Source organism: Ursus arctos, unplaced genomic scaffold (assembly GCF_023065955.2).
Source record: "Ursus arctos isolate Adak ecotype North America unplaced genomic scaffold, UrsArc2.0 scaffold_2, whole genome shotgun sequence".
NCBI classification, from domain to species: Eukaryota; Metazoa; Chordata; class Mammalia; order Carnivora; family Ursidae; genus Ursus; species Ursus arctos.
Genome location: NW_026622874.1, coordinates 15,468,769 through 15,486,568, shown reverse-complemented (window position 1 = coordinate 15,486,568; position 17,800 = coordinate 15,468,769). Strand labels below are relative to the sequence as shown.

General features: G+C 38.1%; 1 protein-coding gene across 10 annotated transcripts in view; it reads right to left on the bottom strand.

The window, feature by feature from the left end:
- Positions 1 to 17,800, bottom strand: part of RABGAP1L (RAB GTPase activating protein 1 like) — a 722,910-nt gene that overhangs the window by 193,875 nt on the left and 511,235 nt on the right. For all 10 annotated transcript variants that reach the window (XR_007191366.2, XM_057315476.1, XM_044387902.3 and 7 more), the window contains one exon: positions 4,268 to 4,309. Coding sequence is in view for 9 of the 10 variants with exons in the window: in XM_057315476.1 (XP_057171459.1) it covers positions 4,268 to 4,309 (42 nt within the window). In the remaining variant the exon portion in view is untranslated. The remainder of the gene's footprint in view (positions 1 to 4,267; positions 4,310 to 17,800) is intronic.

Sequence of the window (17,800 nt, the reverse complement as noted above, 5' to 3'; positions counted from 1 at the left end):
GCTAAATATAAAGATGAGAGTGAACAGTTATAGAGGAAAGCAGGGGAATGAACAAGATCAGCAAAGAAGAAGCATCGAGTGAGTTCCCAGAGGCTGGAGCTCTGTGGAACTCCAAGTTAATGACTAGGAGAAAAAAGAAGTAAGCAAAAAAAAATGAGAAGATGAGAAGGAGATAAAAAATAAGACAGAAACCAAGACAGAACGTTTCAGAACAAGGGAAGTGTTATGTCTTTATGCTGTTTGGATAACTGTTGAGAAATCAAGTAAGATAAAAATGGAACCCACGTCCACTGATGTTGTTAGCGACTTCATTAAAAAAGCTTCAGTATGGGGCTCCTGGGTGGCTCAGTCAGTTAGGTGTCTGCCTCTTGATTTTGGCCCAGGTCATGATCTCAGGGTCATGAGACTGAGCCTCATGTTGGCTCTGCGCTGGGCGTGGAGCCTACTTAACATTTTCTCTCTCTCCCTCTGCTCTTCCCTGCCCACCTCAAAAAAAAAAAAAAAGCTTCAACAGAACAGTAAGGAACAAGACTATAGTGGAGAGGTTGAAAAGCCAAGATCATCAAAGATATGCTTCAGAACCTTTACATAATATAAAAGCCCATCCAAGCTAGGGATCATTCTTCTAAAATTTAGCCATGATTAAATGGCTTCCCCCCAAAAAACAAGTAGATGTTCCCAAATGAAAGAACACGGGACTTTTCAAAACTGAAGAGTTTTGTTTACAATGACACAAACTAGTATAATAATTTATTTTTTAAGCTGCTTTCTTTTACAACTTGTTTCCACTGTCTATAAAAGCACATATTTAGAAATTCTGCTTTTTCAAGAGTATGGAGAAAATGTACTCTCATATTACTAAGAGAAAGCAATTTCGCAATATGCATAAAAAATTCAAACGTGATTATAGTCTGACCCAGCAATTACATTCCTCAAAGTTTATCCAAATGACATCATTAAATAAATATGCAAAGATGGAAATTTAAGGATGTTTGTTTAACTGGAAAAGTCTGGAAACAAATGTCCATAAAAATTAAAAACAAAATTGGTTAAGTAAAATTATGGTACACACAGTAAGATACTAATCAGTGATTTGAAAAGCTGATTGTATTTATACATACAATTATATGTAATAATTGTACCTGGGTGCATTTTCATACTTACAAATTTCCAGGCACCAATCATATATTAACTCATTAAACCCTAATAATCCCATGAGATAGGTGTTACTAATATCCCCATTTTAAAGATAGGGACATCGTAATTTATCTAAGATTACAGGATAAACTCTGGGAGTTGGGATTTGAACGCAAGTAGTCTGGCTCCAGCATCCATGCTTTTAACCAGTACATTAACCACTTGTAATGTCTGTAGTGATTCGGAAGATAGTCATAACATATTATTAAATGAAAAAGAGTCTTGTTCATGAACATTTTTTGAAAGAAAATAAATATATGTTCATCCTCGTAAACTGTTCCTCTGGATTTATCTCTTCTCTCCCATCTTAATTATAATCCTCAAACTCATATTAAAAATATATATGTACATATACAGACACTTAACCGACTAAGCCACCCAGGTGCCCCCACCCCTATCATTTACTTTTAACCATTGTTTGAATGTAAAGAACCTATTCTGATCAAAAATTCTCTGGAAACATGAAGTGGCTAAGATTAAATCTGACTGGTCATCTCTAATCTATTATAATGTACTATATGCAGTGACTATTGAATATTTCATGTAACAAATGAACTAGATTGGGGGGAAACGAATGGTACTGCAAACATCCTGGATGATTTAATGATGCCACCTACTATAATGAACCATTCCTTTAGCTCAATGGTTTTCTAGCTCCTTGGCAGACTATTTCTAACCCCAAAGAAAGTAGCTCCCACTCAGAAATAGGTGTCTATAAATTATACTGAGCAACAGAGACCTTCACCTATATTTGTGCTGCCTAAAAATACAGTAAATCCAGCTTTGCCATTACTAAGCCAGAAGGCTTTGGGCAACCTGGGGCCTTGGCTCCCTCAATTATCAACTGCCGGAGAGAATCAAATAGTTTTCTCTGGTTAACAAAATTCACAATTGTCTTACAAGTGACACCTGGACATTTAATGTATGCTAATGGATAACTTATGCTGGCTTCAGAAGCACTCTGAACTATCCCCAAGTTTGTTATTTTTATGTAAACAAATATACATTCCTTTATATGGCTTATTAGATGAGAAGCTAAATGCTAGTCACTGTCACGTTTGGGATATTCTTTTTCCGGGTGGGGGCAATCAGATCAATTTGGTACACTTCAATTCAGCCAATATAAACTACTTCTAGTGGGGTCAGCTCCAGGATTCATACAAGGAAGAGACAGAAATATCCCGCTAGTAGTGAGAAAGCCTCCTTTCAATGTCTCTAACTAGGCAAATTCTGCAAGATACCACATGAGGATCTATGTATTTCTAGAGAAGATTCGAAAGTCTTTCTGCCCAGTGGCCAGAGAACGTCCTCTGCACAGACCATATCTGGGTTAACATGAATGAAAATAAATAAAAATAATGCAATCAAACCAAAAAAATCTGTCGTTCAGGAAGATAATTTACCAGACGGATACAGTATCAGGCTGACACAGCGTACAGTTCCAATATCCAGACAGGAAATCCTGGGTTACCCCAAAGACAGACTCAGTGTGCGAGAACACCAGTAAAGAAAAGTCACCAAAACAATGAGGAAGGGCATTGTGGGAAGGATCATATCTGAGGCTAAAAAACCAATTAGACAGGATAAAAAGCATAACTTCATCAGAACTTTGTTGGAATTCCTCCTTACACTTACTTTATGACTATTGTTTTTAGTCTGAATTATGTAATGCTGTCACTACTTAGGCATTCTAGAAGTCTTATCCCAGCCCTATACCGAAAAGCATCTTAGAAAGGTTTTGGTTTTGATTTGTCCTAACGAAAAAAAAAATTGGAGGTAGGGGCCCATGACTCCACTAAAAGATACATGCATATATGTTTTTATTATTTTAATGAAACTATTTTAAATATCTTCCTAACTTCCAAAATAACTTTGGTATAAGAATTGTTCATATCTAAACTCCAAATGACTTAATGAACAATTTAAAGTACAATTTATGAACGTCACAAAACACAAATGTTTAACAGAATTAGAGGTGCAGCGTACCCCCCACTTCCTGATGTACATAGGACCCAAGTATGTCATGTCTTGGTTTTGGATCAGGGTATGTACATACAGAAACCCTCCCAAAATACCAAGCGGCACTCCGAAGACATCAAGTCATTATCTTTTGGGAATTTTGGAAGAATGATGGGGAATCTAGAAAGTGAGTTACCTTGTGAATACAACAGTAGTCACTATGATGATAGCTAACATCTATTAGGCAGTAAAATTTTCTACACAGTATGTTAAGTATTATGTATGTATCATACTGAATTCTTACAACAATCCCATAAATTAGTTTCTATTATTATTTCAAAACTCAGGGTCTGGGCCTTTAGAGTAATTTGTCCAAAGTCATACACCAGAGCTGAAATTAGTACCAAATCTGTCTAAGTCGAGTGTCTGCAATTTTAACAACTATGTTTTACTGGAAAACGGAGGGCCTGCTTTTTTTTTTTTTTTTTTTTTTTTTTTTTAATAAATAAGGCTATTATCGCCTTTAGTAACAGAATGTCATCTCTGACTGAAGGACAAAAGCTGACTGACTGGGTTACTTCCACCAACTTCGCAGGAAATATCTTGCTATCACCACGCTGTTAAAGCTCCATTGATACGTTGATATAAAACTCAACAAGTTAATTATAATTGAATTCTAAAGTGTCTTGTAAATTTCTAGCTCTCAAAGAAGTGCAAATGGAAATGCAGCAGTTTCTTTTTTAGTCAGTATATTACAAAAGCTTTCTAATAATTCAATTCTATGTTTAGGTACCTCCGGGGATGTTACTGTGGTAAGAAGTATTTTAAGAAAAAGGCTGGTATCATTTTGACAGAAAACAGGTTTTAACTTTTTCTCTTACATCATCCAACTCGTATGAATGAAAACAACTTTGTATTACTGGAAGGAGTGCTATGATAGCAAAATTGACTGTAAGAAAAGTAAAGAAACAAACTCTAAAGACACAACAACAACAAAGGATGGGAGAAGAATCAGAGTTGCTCACAGAAGTCTTTTTCTGTGTTCAAGAATCTAGAATGAGTCAAAAGCTAATTTGAATATTTCCCAATTTAAAGATAAAAACAGACTTACCTTTAGGAGAGCCAAGGCTACATGAAAGATTATATTCAGACCCTGAAATAGAAAGAGTCCAAATCAATACTGCCACATCTATCATTATTTTATTAAGTACTTTCCCATACATTTTTAATAAAATCCTTAGTTGCTTTCACCTTCACATACAGTAATAATTAAACCGTGAGACTTTTTTTTGAAAGGTATTTTCCTTCTCTGAGTGACTTACTACAAATTTTTGGTGCTACTTAATTAATGTTCACATAAAATTGTTTTTACAATAAACTATTTTCCCTCAATCGTTCAATAAATTATTCAATCAACTAGTATTCCTTCAATTTCTGGAATATCTTCATGGGTCTAAGGCTTGTGAAAGTCAAGTACTTTTTATCAAGATGGGAGTGATGCAGAAGTCTAAAATTATTAATTGAAATTTCCAAGTCCAAGTATGTACATCGTGGTTAAATGGCCAGCAATAGACAAAACAGAACAAAACAGTGGTGCTGATAACTGGGACTATTGTATGAGGGGAGTTATAAACATCACACTGGATTTCCACTACTGTTCTTAGTATTTTAGTGTTTGCTTTCAAGTAGTATCTGTACAACTAGAGGTGTAATTAGGGGCTATCTGCTAGGCTTTCTTTTCCTTTTTTTCCCTCTGAAAACCAAAGCAGTATCTCCTTGGGAATAAACAAATTAAACAGCTTGTTGAGAAGATACACTGGAACTGAATTTTGAGCTCTGAGTTCAGCCCCGTGACTCTGAAGAGCTGTTGAGATGTTAAATTCAAAATATAGCAAATCTTAAGTGCTCAAGACGACAGAATCAGAAACAAAGTTGCCATGAAATATGCTGTTTCGTTGCCATGCAAGTCATCATACATGAGAAGAAAGATCTTTCAAGTATAAGTTGACATCTCCCATATGTCCAAGGTCTATACATGTGCCCTCTTCATCTCAGGCACAAATACAATCTATCTGCCTTTTGGATACGGAGCTGTACCAGGTGTATCATACAAAGAACTTCTAATAAACCATCTTTTTCCTGTCTCCAAAATCAGAAGTGAGGAATAAGACTAGGCACTCAGAGTGAATTCCTGTTATAATTTGCGATCTTTCATAATCAACTACCTAAAATATGATTTAATGGTAGAAGGGATGAATGATAAACACAAAATATTTCGTTGGAGGCTCAGAGTTTATTCAGTTAATTTTTTAAGAAACCAAAAGCAGCAGGAAGTATAACAAGGCCAGAAGACAAAACCAAATCAACACAGTTCATTACCACACCACACAATGAGTCTATACTGGTTTTGACCACAATTTACCAATTAGAAAAAAGAAGACTATTGTAGATCAAAACACTTGGGTTATAGTTAAGCAAAATTTTCTTTCCTTTTTTTTTTTTTTTAAGATTTTATTTTTAAGTAATCTCTATACCCAATGTGGGTCTCGAATTTACAACCCTGAGACCAACAGTGGCAAGTTCCACTGACTGAGTCAGCCAGGTGCCCCCAAAATTTGCTTTCCTAATCTAAATTTGGGTCCTCAGCCAACAATGGAGTGAATTACTAGGGAACAACTCCTCACTCTTTCAAGCTACCATGAACTAAATCCTCTATTTGTTACTTTATTGTCCATCCACTCTTACATGATCCAAACTTTGACTAACTAAATTGAAATATATTTGTTGAAACACATTTTTTAAAGATTATTTATTTGTAAGAGAGAGAGAGCGGGGGTAGGGGCAGAGTGGGAGAGAGTCCTAAGCAGACTCCGCCCTCTGTGGAGCCCAAGGCAGGGCTTGATCCCATGACCCTGAGATCATGACCTGAGCTGAAACCAAGAATCAGGCGCTTAACCAACTGTGCCACCCAGGTACCCCTGCTGAAATACATTTTAAAAAGAAAAAGCTGTCATACATTCTCAAGATGCCTCCCCTTTCCAGGAATATGTAATCTGTAGCAATTTGTTGGGTACTGGGGGATAAACAAGCATTCCTAATAATACTCAAAGAGTAAAACATTTGGAGAACTATTAAGAATAAAAATAACAAGTGAATGTATTGTTACGGCTACTTATTATTTATGGTACAAGGTCTAATTCCAAGAGCGAGATAATAAATAAGAGCCAACATCCACTGAATATCTTCTAAGAGTAGAATTAACCACAATGAAAACATGCCCTTATTTAATCCCACAACCCTAAATTCCATTTCAATTCATTCAAATTAAGACTTGTCAAAGTAGGGGCACCTGGGTGGTGCAGTCGTTAAGTGCCTGCCTTCAGCTCAGGGCGTTATCCGGGCATTCTGGGATCAAGCCCCACATCAGGCTGCTCTGCTGGGAGCCTGCTTCTTCCTCTCCCACTCCCCCTGCTTGTGTTCCCTCTCTCGCTGGCTGTCTCTCTCTCTGTCAAATAAATAAATAAAATCTTAAAAAAAAAAAAAAGACTTAGTCAAAGTAAATTTCCCAAGGTCACACAGCTACTAAGTGGATTTTAAACTAAGCAGTGCAATTCTAGAAGTCATTCTCTTAACCGCCAAGTTAGAGAAGATAGCCCAATGAAGAAGTGAACGAATGAATAAATCCCTTAGTTGGGGTTTAATGCGCCCTCTAATTCCTAAAGGATTAAAGTGATTCCTTCCATTTAAAGTAAATTTTGAATGCAGAGGGTAGAAAGATAACAAATAGGTGACGTCTACCGGAACCAAATCTTACTCTTTGCCCCGTATCAAAAGCACTCACAAAATGCAGTGACTGCTTGCAGGGTGTGAGGCCATACAAACTCAGCATGCTGTGGCAGGAAAGGGTCACCACCTTCCTCCAGCGACAACAGACTGAGATCAGTCTTGTGTGCATGAAGAAGTGGCTCCTTCACTGATGGGGAAGCTGTCATTTCAAAATTCAATCACAGCCTGGCAAAATCTTCACTTTGAAGAACACCTACAAGTAATTGCCCCAAATTAAGTAATTGCTCCAAAGTGCAGATCGTTGTGTTCCCGGGTAGGCCAACAATCGAGCACCCACAATCCCGCCTGAAGGAAGGCTGACAGCAGAGCACTGACTGAAACAAAGACACTGAACATTCGGCTCTGATGAGCAGGCAATTGTGGGCTCAGAGGGGGCTGACAGATTGCGTGAGAAGCCGTCAGCAACCACGCTGACAGCACCGAGAGCGAACGCTGAAAAGGTAGCACCACACGGTGCCACGTGCCCGTCAGCACCTGGGTCCTTCGGGATCCAAACAAAAGGGAAGTAAAGAGTAGGTGGAAATGGAAATCCTAACAACAAGGCAGTGAGAAATGATCAAACCAGAAGTGGCCAAGGTAAATGCAGCAGGCCCACAGGCACAGCTAAAGCTAGAGGGGATGTGCGCTGCCCTTTCTGACCCGACCAACATGGCACCTACCATCCTAGGAAGGGGTAATGACTACATGAAATAGCATATAAAAAGCATATCAAAGGTATTGAGCACTTGCTAAGTATTTAATAAATGCTAGCATATATTATTAGGTTTGCATATTTATTGCTTATCATATCTGCTTATCATATTCTTTTTTTTGAGAGAGAGAGAGAGAGGAGGGGCAGAGTTTGGAAAGCAAGAGAGAGAATCTCAAGCAGGCTCAACGCCCAATGCAGAGCCTGAGGCAGGGTTCGATCTCACAACCCTGAGATCACAACCTGAGCCAAAATCAAAAGTCTGACCTTTGGGGCATCTGGGTGGCTCAGTCGGTTGAGTGGCTGGCTCTTGATTTCAGCTCGGGTCATGATCTCAGGGTCCTGGCATTGAGCCCCTTGTCGGGCTCTGCACTCAGCGTGGAATATGCTTGAGGATTCTCTCTCTTCCTCTCCCTCTGCCCATCCTCCCACTCATGCTCTCTTTTATCTCAAATAATTAAAAAAATAAATAAATAAAGTTAAAAAAATGGAAGAGAGTTGGATGCTTAACCAACTGAGTCACCAAGGCGCCCCTTTATATATATTTTTCACTTAATTCTCTCAATAATTTTAGAGATGAGGAAACTGAAGCCCAGAGACATCACTCTGTTAGTAAATGGTAAAGCTAAGTCTAGAACTTATGTCTATCAGACAAAAAACAACAACAACTCCATAGCTTTTTCGCTAATTCCATCTCTACTGCAGTGAACTTTTGGTTAGCTATCTGTGATGAATTAAGGATGGTCATAATTCTTTGATGTTTCTCCCATTAACAGGAAGGGTCTTTGTCCTCTCCTCTTGAATCTGGGCAGACTATGCTACTGCTTTGACCAATAGAATATGGTAGAAGTGAAGTTATGGCCACATTCTGGGACCAACCCTTAAGAGTACAAGCATCCATGGCCATCTCTTGGAGTGCTCCCTCTGGAAGGCCAGCCACCATCTAAGTACAGTTACACTTAGACCCCACGCTCTAAGAAGCCAAACAGAAAGGAATGACCTGCAGGACAAGATGCCATCCATAAGAAACTCAGGCCAGGATCACCCAGGTGCCAGATACGAGAATGAATAAGTCACCTTGAAAGTGAATCCTCCACTCTCAGGTGCCCCAGTTGTTACCATGTGGATCAGAGATAGACCACACAGCTGAATCCTTCTGAAATTCCCGACTTAGGAAATTGTGAATAAAATAAATGGCTGTTTTAATTTTTTAAAACCTTCCATTTTGAAATAATTTCAGATCTAGAAAAAATTTGCAAAAGCAGTGCCAAGAATTTCTGCATACCTTTTACTCGGCTTCATCAAACGTTATCTTACATAACCACAGCACAACTATCGAGACCAAAAAATAGTACTCGAATTTGGTCAAATGTCCCACTAATGTAGTTCGCTTTTCTGGTCCAGGATCCAATCCTGGATCATATATTACATTACGCTGTCATGTCTCCTTAGTCTTCTTTCATTGACAACAGATGGCAGATGAAAGTCTTTGTCTTTGATGAATTTGATACTTTTGAAGAATATAAGACAGTTATTTGGTAGACTGTCCCTCAATGTGATTTGTCTCATGTTTCCTTAGGATTAACTTTAGATTATGTATTCTTGGCACAAATAACACAGAATCAATGGTGTGTCAGGGCATCCTATCAGGACGCTACATAATATGTCTCCAAAATCATTGTTTTAAAGCCACTCAGGTTTGGTACAGCTTCTGACGCTCATCAGGTAATCAGAACAGAATCCCTTTGGGCTCCTCTTTGGGCAAAGAAAGTTTCTTACTTCTGTGATCTGAAAAATAATGCGTTTTTCCATGGAAAGAAGATAGTGACAGATAATTACTATGCAAATATGAAGAAATACCGGTTTCTCTTAAACACTGAAGCCTAATTGCAAGAATACTGTAACACATTAGCCAAAAGGCATTTTACTTTATTCTATTCTCATATTGTAAGCTCTTTAAAAAGTCCATCTTTTAGGTTAACTGATTAACGGGGTTTGAGAGAGTATCCAGCAAAATGATGTGGTATTTTAGGTTTGGGTTTTTGTTTCTGGATGCCCACTAGAGGTCAGGATTGCAGCACTGAAAACCAAGCAGAAGCTTAGAAGATTTCAGGGACTTTTACAACAGCCCTGCATATAAATTCATTTAAGGCCTAATTTTTAAAACCCTTACAGCTAAGTCGTCCCTTATGTCTACTACCCTTTTACTAATATATATAAAATATAACAAAACTTGCATGATTCCAACCTTCCCTTTGCCCCAGCTTTATTAATGTTTCCCATTTTTATTATAGATACATTTGTTAGTTTTCTCGTGAGTAGGAGTTCAAGACGTGAAGGGATAGATGTAAACATGAATGCATCTGTCTAGTTGTACGTTTTTTTTTTTTTTAAGTCTTTGCTTGACTGACATTTGTTTTTATTAGTGAAGTACTAAATAAAGGTATATCTACAAAGTCTGGTTCCTTAATTATGAGTGACCCTGGGAAAAACACTTGATGGTTCGTGAAATCTGAATTAAATAAACCTTTTAGAAACAAAGGAGATAAAATAAGAGAACGAAGTCAAATTCCAGGTTTTGACAAATATTTATCAAATCTGTGTGCCAGGCATTCTGAAGGCTACCTAGTACATACGAACACTTGTATGTTCACGAAGATGGGTAGTCATTTCTCCACCAAGGGAATGCCACACTAGGATTGGAGATAAACATATAAATAGTAACACATTACCTCTGGCTAACAAAGGAGAGGTGTGACCTGGAAAGCACTTTATAGTTCCTATGAAGGTGCCTTATTGGTGATGAACACTGGCAATCACCCTTCTGTTCTCAATGCCTTATGTCATGATGAGCCTTGGATTATACTGTCTTCCAGCTACAGTCATCAGTCAACCACTGCGGGGATGTTTCTGATGCCCTTTCTTAAAGACAGAGACTTCCACCAATTCCCAACTACCAGCTGATCTTGATTCTCCCTTTCCTCCAATCTCCTGCTAGAGCTTCCATTTACCCAATTCACTCAGAAGCCAGAAGGTACGGGAGCCTTTTTATTAAAATTTTATACCCATACTCTTCTTTAATTTTTCTTTTATTTTAAAAAAAATATTTATTTGAGAGAGAGAAAGAAAGAGAGAGAATGAGCAGGGGGGAGAGGGACAGGCAGAAGCAAGCTCCCCACCAAGCTGGGAACCCAACATAGGGCTCAATCCCAGGACCCTGGAATCATGACCTGAGCAGACATTCAGTCGCCACCCAGGTGCCTCCTTATACTCTTCTAAAAAAAAAAAAATGATCTTTAAAAATCCCTAAACCTTAATCTAAATTCAACAAATATTTACAGAACACCAACTATGTATTCAACATGGCACAGAGGTGTTCTGAAAATTTTAAAGAAATACATTTTTAAAAAATCAATACAATTGGGGAGGCAAGTCACATGCAAAGGTTAGAGAATAGACCAGTATTCGGTACAAGGTGTCCAGTTATTTTGCGGGGACTCCCCATGATTACACGACTGCAGAAAAATGCAACAGGCAATCAAAATGTTCAGGAATAACTTGAGTAAGAGCAGTGCGAAGTCTTCTTTGGAACTTGACCTAACTACAATTGATGAACTCAAAGAAGATGACAACAAGAAATAAGGTTTTCCCTTTGCAATGCTAAATCCAGGGATTTTGATGGCGGTACCCAATCCCCACAAACCCCACCCTTCTTAGTGATTTCAGAGCCGTGGGGAAATGAAAACTAGGTTCTTCTCAAGGAACTCCCCCATATTAGACCATGCCCTGAGTCTCTGGACCTTACTATGTAATATTTTCTCTACTTGAAACATTCTTCTCTCTTTACTTAGATATTCCTCTCTTTCGCTAGGTCTGAGTTTAGATGCTAATTCCTCTGAGGAGGTTTTCTTGGTGTTCCACGACTGTGTTAGGTACCCCTTATCTGGGCTCTTTAAAAGCACCCAGACTCTCCATATCACAGCACTCATGCACTGCTGTGTAACTACTCATTTACTGGTCTCTATTTCCCTGTAAGTTACAAGGCGGCAGAATCATGCCTGTGTCTTTACTGGTGTATTTCCATCACTCAGGACACTACCTGCAACACAGTAGGAGCTCAGTATCAGTTGAATGAACAGGTGAAATGAATAGGATTGTTGGAATCAAGGAAACAGAGTTTTAATGAGAATGAAAAATCATGAAATGATGGGGCGCCTGGGTGGCTCAGTTAGTTAAGTGTCTGACTCTTGATTTCGGCTCAGGTCATGATCTCAGGGTCCTGGGATTGAGCCCTGCATCAGGCTCTGTGCTCAGTAGGGAGTCAGTCTCTCTCTCTCCTCCCTCTTTCCATTCTCCCCATTCTGTCTCTCTCTCTCTTGAATAAATACATCTTAAAAAAAAATCATGAAATGTTCCTCAAACTAGTTTTTTCTGTAATTTCTTGATATTAACTGCATACCTTTCTTGATATTAACTGCATACCTCATTTTCAGGTTATCTGGAGAGATAAACAAATTACGTCCAGTTCTTTCTTAAATATGAAAAATGAGCTCCTGAACAGTGACATTAAAATTCAGACATGATATCTTTCATCTTCTTCTATCCCAGAAGCTTCACCACCTCTTTCCAAACCTGAAAATGGGGGTATAATGCATCAGGTGATGTGCTCAGGAAGAGAAGACCAATCACACATTTATCACTGTCTTCAGAGATAAGCAGAAGCTGATATTTTAAGTACTCCCAAAGTTGAATCATGGGGGAGAAAATCCAAAAACAGCTCAAGAACTTGCAGTCAAATACACAGTGGAGAGGATTTAAAAGCCTCAACATATTGTATGTAATTTGCTTGGTGATGAGTCCAGTGAAAGGCAGCAGCCAGACTAACACACCAGGGAATGCTCTGGATGGTCAACTCTTACCCCATCTAAGGATTAAGTCCTGAGGTGACACAACGTGGGGGAACCATTAATGAGCGTATTTATCTCTGGTGGCCCTCTGTCTTTCTTCTGTCCTCATTCAGTACAGGGGTAAATGTTAGTGAAGCTTAAACACTAGGGACAACAGGGGCAGAAGTCATATAGGAGGAAAGCACTGTAAGACAGTTGGTTTTTTGTTTTGTTTGTTTTTTAGAGAGGGAGGGGGGTGTGGGGCAAAGGGAGAGGGAGAGAATCTCAAGCAGGTTCCATACTCAGCGCAGAGCCTGACGTGGGGCTTATCTCGCAGAGCCTGACGTGGGGCTTCATCTCACAACCCTGAGATCATGACCTGAACCGAAATCAAGAGTCAGACACTTAACCGACTGAGCCACCCAGGTGCCCCTGAAAGAGAATTTAAAGAGTTAAAACAGGTGACCAGCTCTAGAGTTGCCTGCCATGTCTCTTTGAAGGCATGACAAGGATGTTATAATTTTAGAAACTCACAATTTTTTGGTTAATCACCAGGTGGGATTTTTTCTTTTTCTCCACCTCTTGCTGCCTGCACTTAGAGTCACTAGCAGTGACTAAATAATAATTGCAGTGGAAACTTTGAGAATTAGGAGGATATATGCTGAAGATAGCCAAGGTGCCCAAGTTTCTTTCTGTCTCAGAGGCAGGTGTAGCCACTTTCTGCCAAGGGCTACATGGGACTTCGCACCAAACAAAATACACCATTTCGCAGTGGCCATACACAGTAAATCTTAACTGCAACCATCTTTATAGCACCTATGGCAAAGACCTTCTGAGTACGCTGTGTAATTCAACTGTAACAATATCTGTCAGCTATAGAAGTTGATATTAATACCTCCATTTTACAAAAAAAACCTCAAGTACGCTAGGTGATTTATCTGAATTCACAGCATTAGAACTGGAATGACAAGTTTCCTGATTCTAATCCAGTGCTTTTACCATTAGCTGAGTAGTTCGCAACTGTGGCTGTTTATTAGAATCACCTGGGGTGCTTTTCTGACACACTGATGCAGGAGTTCCACCTCAGATCAAATAAATAAAAATTTTTTCGGAGGTACAGCCTGGCCGCTTGTATTTTTAAGAACTTTCTGGGAGTCTCTAATACGGATCCAGACCGAGCACTGAGCATTACCTTAAGTTCGCAAGCCGAATGCGTTAGAATCACCTAGGAAGTTTGGATAACACCTCTAAGTCTAATTTTATTGGTCTGGGTGGAGCCAGGTGGTTATAATATGCAGCCAAGTGTGGGAATCACTGTACGTGCCTCTAACAAGCACATCTGAAAATTCTTCAAAGTCCTCTTATAGACATTTCGTAATATTGAAAATGTTTCTAAAGGTCACCTGTGCAAAGTTTTTAAAGTCAAACATCAAAACTAAATGTCACTAAAAATAATGTGAATTGTGTTGCAATTGTGTGTTCTATTAATTAAAAGTTATGGAATCTAGCTGAAAATGCTGATGATAATAGTAAAAGTGACTAATATATTTTTAAGAAATAAGACTGATGTTGTGGCTCAGTTTCATCTTTTTAGAACTTGTGGTCAGACAAATGAAGATGTTAAATAATCTCTCTGGAATCTATTAATGCTGATCATACGTTATTTTTAAAAAAAGGTAGACCCCATTTATTCTCTAATGAATACCCCTTTCAAGTGTATTCATATAGGTAATAATCCACCGAGAAAAGATAGTTGATGTTTCCCTACAGTAGTAAATCAATGTATCATATTTTATGTGAATTATGCATAAATTTTAGCAAGTATTTGAAATATCATATTATATTTATGAATTTAAAAATGAATACATAATGACGCAATCAGATAAAATGATGACTAAAATCATGAAAGTTGGGATACATTGCAGGTTAGTCTGTATACCCCCATCAGATCATTTGTCAGCAGAAAAAAAATAGAGCGGTCACTTGGAAAGTTGTTGAAAATATGTTACTTGTACCAAATTTCATGAATGTCTTCAGGGATTTATGTCTGTATGTATATGTGTATATATTTGTATATGGTTGGTATTATATTTTAAAAGTAAACTATAAAATTGGCTGTTTAAAAATACACAGGAAATACAAGGAAATGAGTTAAGCTGTATAAAAATGGAAAGAATTGAAAGTGATAAAATTTGGCAGATTAACGATGAGAAAAGAGCAGTATATAATGAAAGCTAAGCAACAGAATTTCAAGTTAGCAGATTAGTTTTATGAAACTGGTCATAAAAGAGATTTCAGAGAAAACAAGCTATCAATATTATTTCCTCAAATTATTCCACTGAAAACCAGTATTTGCTCATCAATTACAAATGCATCCTCAAATTTTAACATAAACACGTATTACTTGCTTGACCAGAAATCACATTCCTTACTAGAAGCAACAACAATATACATGCTTTCAAAAACAGTAATAATTCTTAACTGCAATCTGAAAATTTAATCCTTAAACAAAAAACGTTTATAAAACAGAAATGACAAATTTTTTAAGTGTAACAAAATATTCTGATGAGCAATTAATTTTTTTGTAAGTTGTAAAAAGTCCTACTTTCTATAGCTTTATGATGTGTCTACACAGGTATTTTTTGCACAGAAATCACAGTAATTTAGAATATGCTTTCCCTACTTTCACTTCCCTGTTCACATATCAGGGATATGTAAAAATCTACAACTCTGACCAGGCAGAAAGTAAATGAGTTTCCAGTCTATTTTTTTTTTCTTTTTTTAAGATTTTATTTATTTAGTTATTTTAGCGAGAGAAACTCAGAGAGACAGAAGCATGCACATGTGCACGTGCAAGTGGGGGGAGGGGCCGGGGGGAGAGAGAGGGAGAGGGAGAGGGAGAGGGAGAGAGAGAGAAAGACAGAGAATCCCAAGCAGATTCCCCTCTGAGTGAGGGCCCCATCTCATAACCCTGAGATCATGACCTGAGGGGAAATCAAGAGTCCGAGGCTCAACTGACTGAGCCACCCAGGTGCCCCTCCAGTCTATTTTCAATACAGTACTATTATTTATGTAGTAAACCATCTTGTGTTAGCAATGAGCTATCATGGAACAAAATGCCCAGGACTTCAGGTACATGAAGTATATTTAGTCATCTGACTGCTTTAGAATATAATTCAGCTCACTCAAAATTATGTTAAGCTGTAAAACGGATGGAAGAGCTTGTTCCTTAATTAGGAGCTGACCAAGACAAAGGTATCCACCTAAGCAGGCAGATAATTAAATCACTCATTAATGAAAGCTCTTTTCCAAGAAATCCTGGCCTCACATCAAGAAATTATACTGGAAATTACAATTCTACCTCCCGTAGTGAGGAGGAGATGTCCTCACTTAAGAAAAGATGGAAGAATTCGTTTGGCTAATTTGGTCTGAGATCTACTAACTGACAAAACAAAAAACCCGAGTTAAAAGTGAGAGCTGTAACAAAGCAGAGACCTAATCAGCACAGGACGCTGGAGCAACAGGAATATAGTAGTTGCTGCAAACACTCTATAACTGTATGGAATAACTCTAGAAGCCCTGTGAAAGTCATTCCTATTTAAACTTAGTAAATTAAGCCTACTATTAAACAACCTGGAAATTCACTGTAGAAATTCATAAATAATATAAACCAAAAAGTTTCAGAACAGGGTTAAAATATCCGTACCACAGTTCTCTTTCTGCTACTGACTGGCTTAGGTAAATGTCTCAACCTCCGGGAGTAAGATTTCTAAGTAATAAAACAGAGAGCACCGATTAAGAATAATGAAGAGGGGTTTGTTTAAAGCTCACTTCCTGGGTCCTACTCTGGAAGATTCTGATTCAGCAAGTCCAGGATGGGCATGAATATCTATTATATATTTTAGCAACCTCCACCCTACTCTACAAATTCTAATAATAAACTGGCTTTAGGAACCACCAGCTTTCATGTTTTGTTTTTAAGAGTTAAGAGAAGCCAAAAAAGAAAAAGTATAGATCAAGCTAAGAAGAGCCTTTTACAACAAATGTTTATATTCATTTCCTTATTCCAGAGTCACCAACCTACCTGTTGTCATTCTGCTTCTGCCCCTGCAACTCATCCCACTGCAGTAAAATGTCTTTGTGATTATTTCCTGAAGGTTTCCTGTCTCTCTAATTGGGACTTAATTTCCCATGCTCCTTGCATCAGGGACCCCATTTCCTTCCTTCAGATGGCCAAATGACCGGGAAAGAAGTTCAGCTTGAGGTAATCACCTCCTGAAATTCTCTGTGATTAAGGGTCTCCTGACTCCCATGCCCCTCAAAGGAGATTTACTAATGTCCATTTAATGTTCCGACCATTCTCTGTCTACATGTCTTCTATTAAGATTATTGCTACATTCACTTCATGGTACTTAGTCGTTTAGGCATATTCATTTTCCCCATGAGCTAGGAAACCCTCCAAGGCCAGGGACCATGACTTACTGCTCTTGGTAACTTCACAGACAACCTAGAGCTGGGCATATTATAAGCACTTACTATTTTTTTTATTAATTTAGTTGAGTTGATCTTATTGGAAATTGGGAAGGTTTCTATCCAAAGGAGGAAAATCTGTGGTTTATGTTTATAAATGAAATGAGAAGGTTAGAAAAGAACAAGGTACTACTTTTCCAAATTAAATGAACTTTTTCCCACTTTTTAGTCTTTTTAAAGACTAAAGAAACATATATGATCCAAAGCCATCTGAAGAATTAGTAGGAAAGGTTCAAGAATTTAGAAGTATACAAATTAAGCAAAGGTGCTCTGTACTACAAATAATTGTACCTAATTGAACAGCATAAACAGATGTCAACCATGATTGGCTTCTAGGCTCACCTATGGTGTACCTATGGTAGTTGGCACGTGTCCTCAGTTGCAAAGAAGGAGTTCTACAATCCAGTAGTCAGGAGGCTAAGCATAAAGATAGCTTTGATATTAGTTCATCTCATCTCATGCCTCATTTATAATAAATGACATTTGACTTTCTCCTAAGAACAAGTTTTTATCTTCTAATTGAGTTCTGGTTCTGAATTCTTACCTTTGTCTAAGTTGCTGTCCCGAGAGCCTGCTCGATTCTCTAGACTTTTTTAAGACAGGGACCTTATTTTACTGTTGCCAGTCCCCTGTTTAAGAAATGAGATCCTGCTTCCAAATTCTATCCCTTTGGCTGGGGCTTGAAAGCTTTACT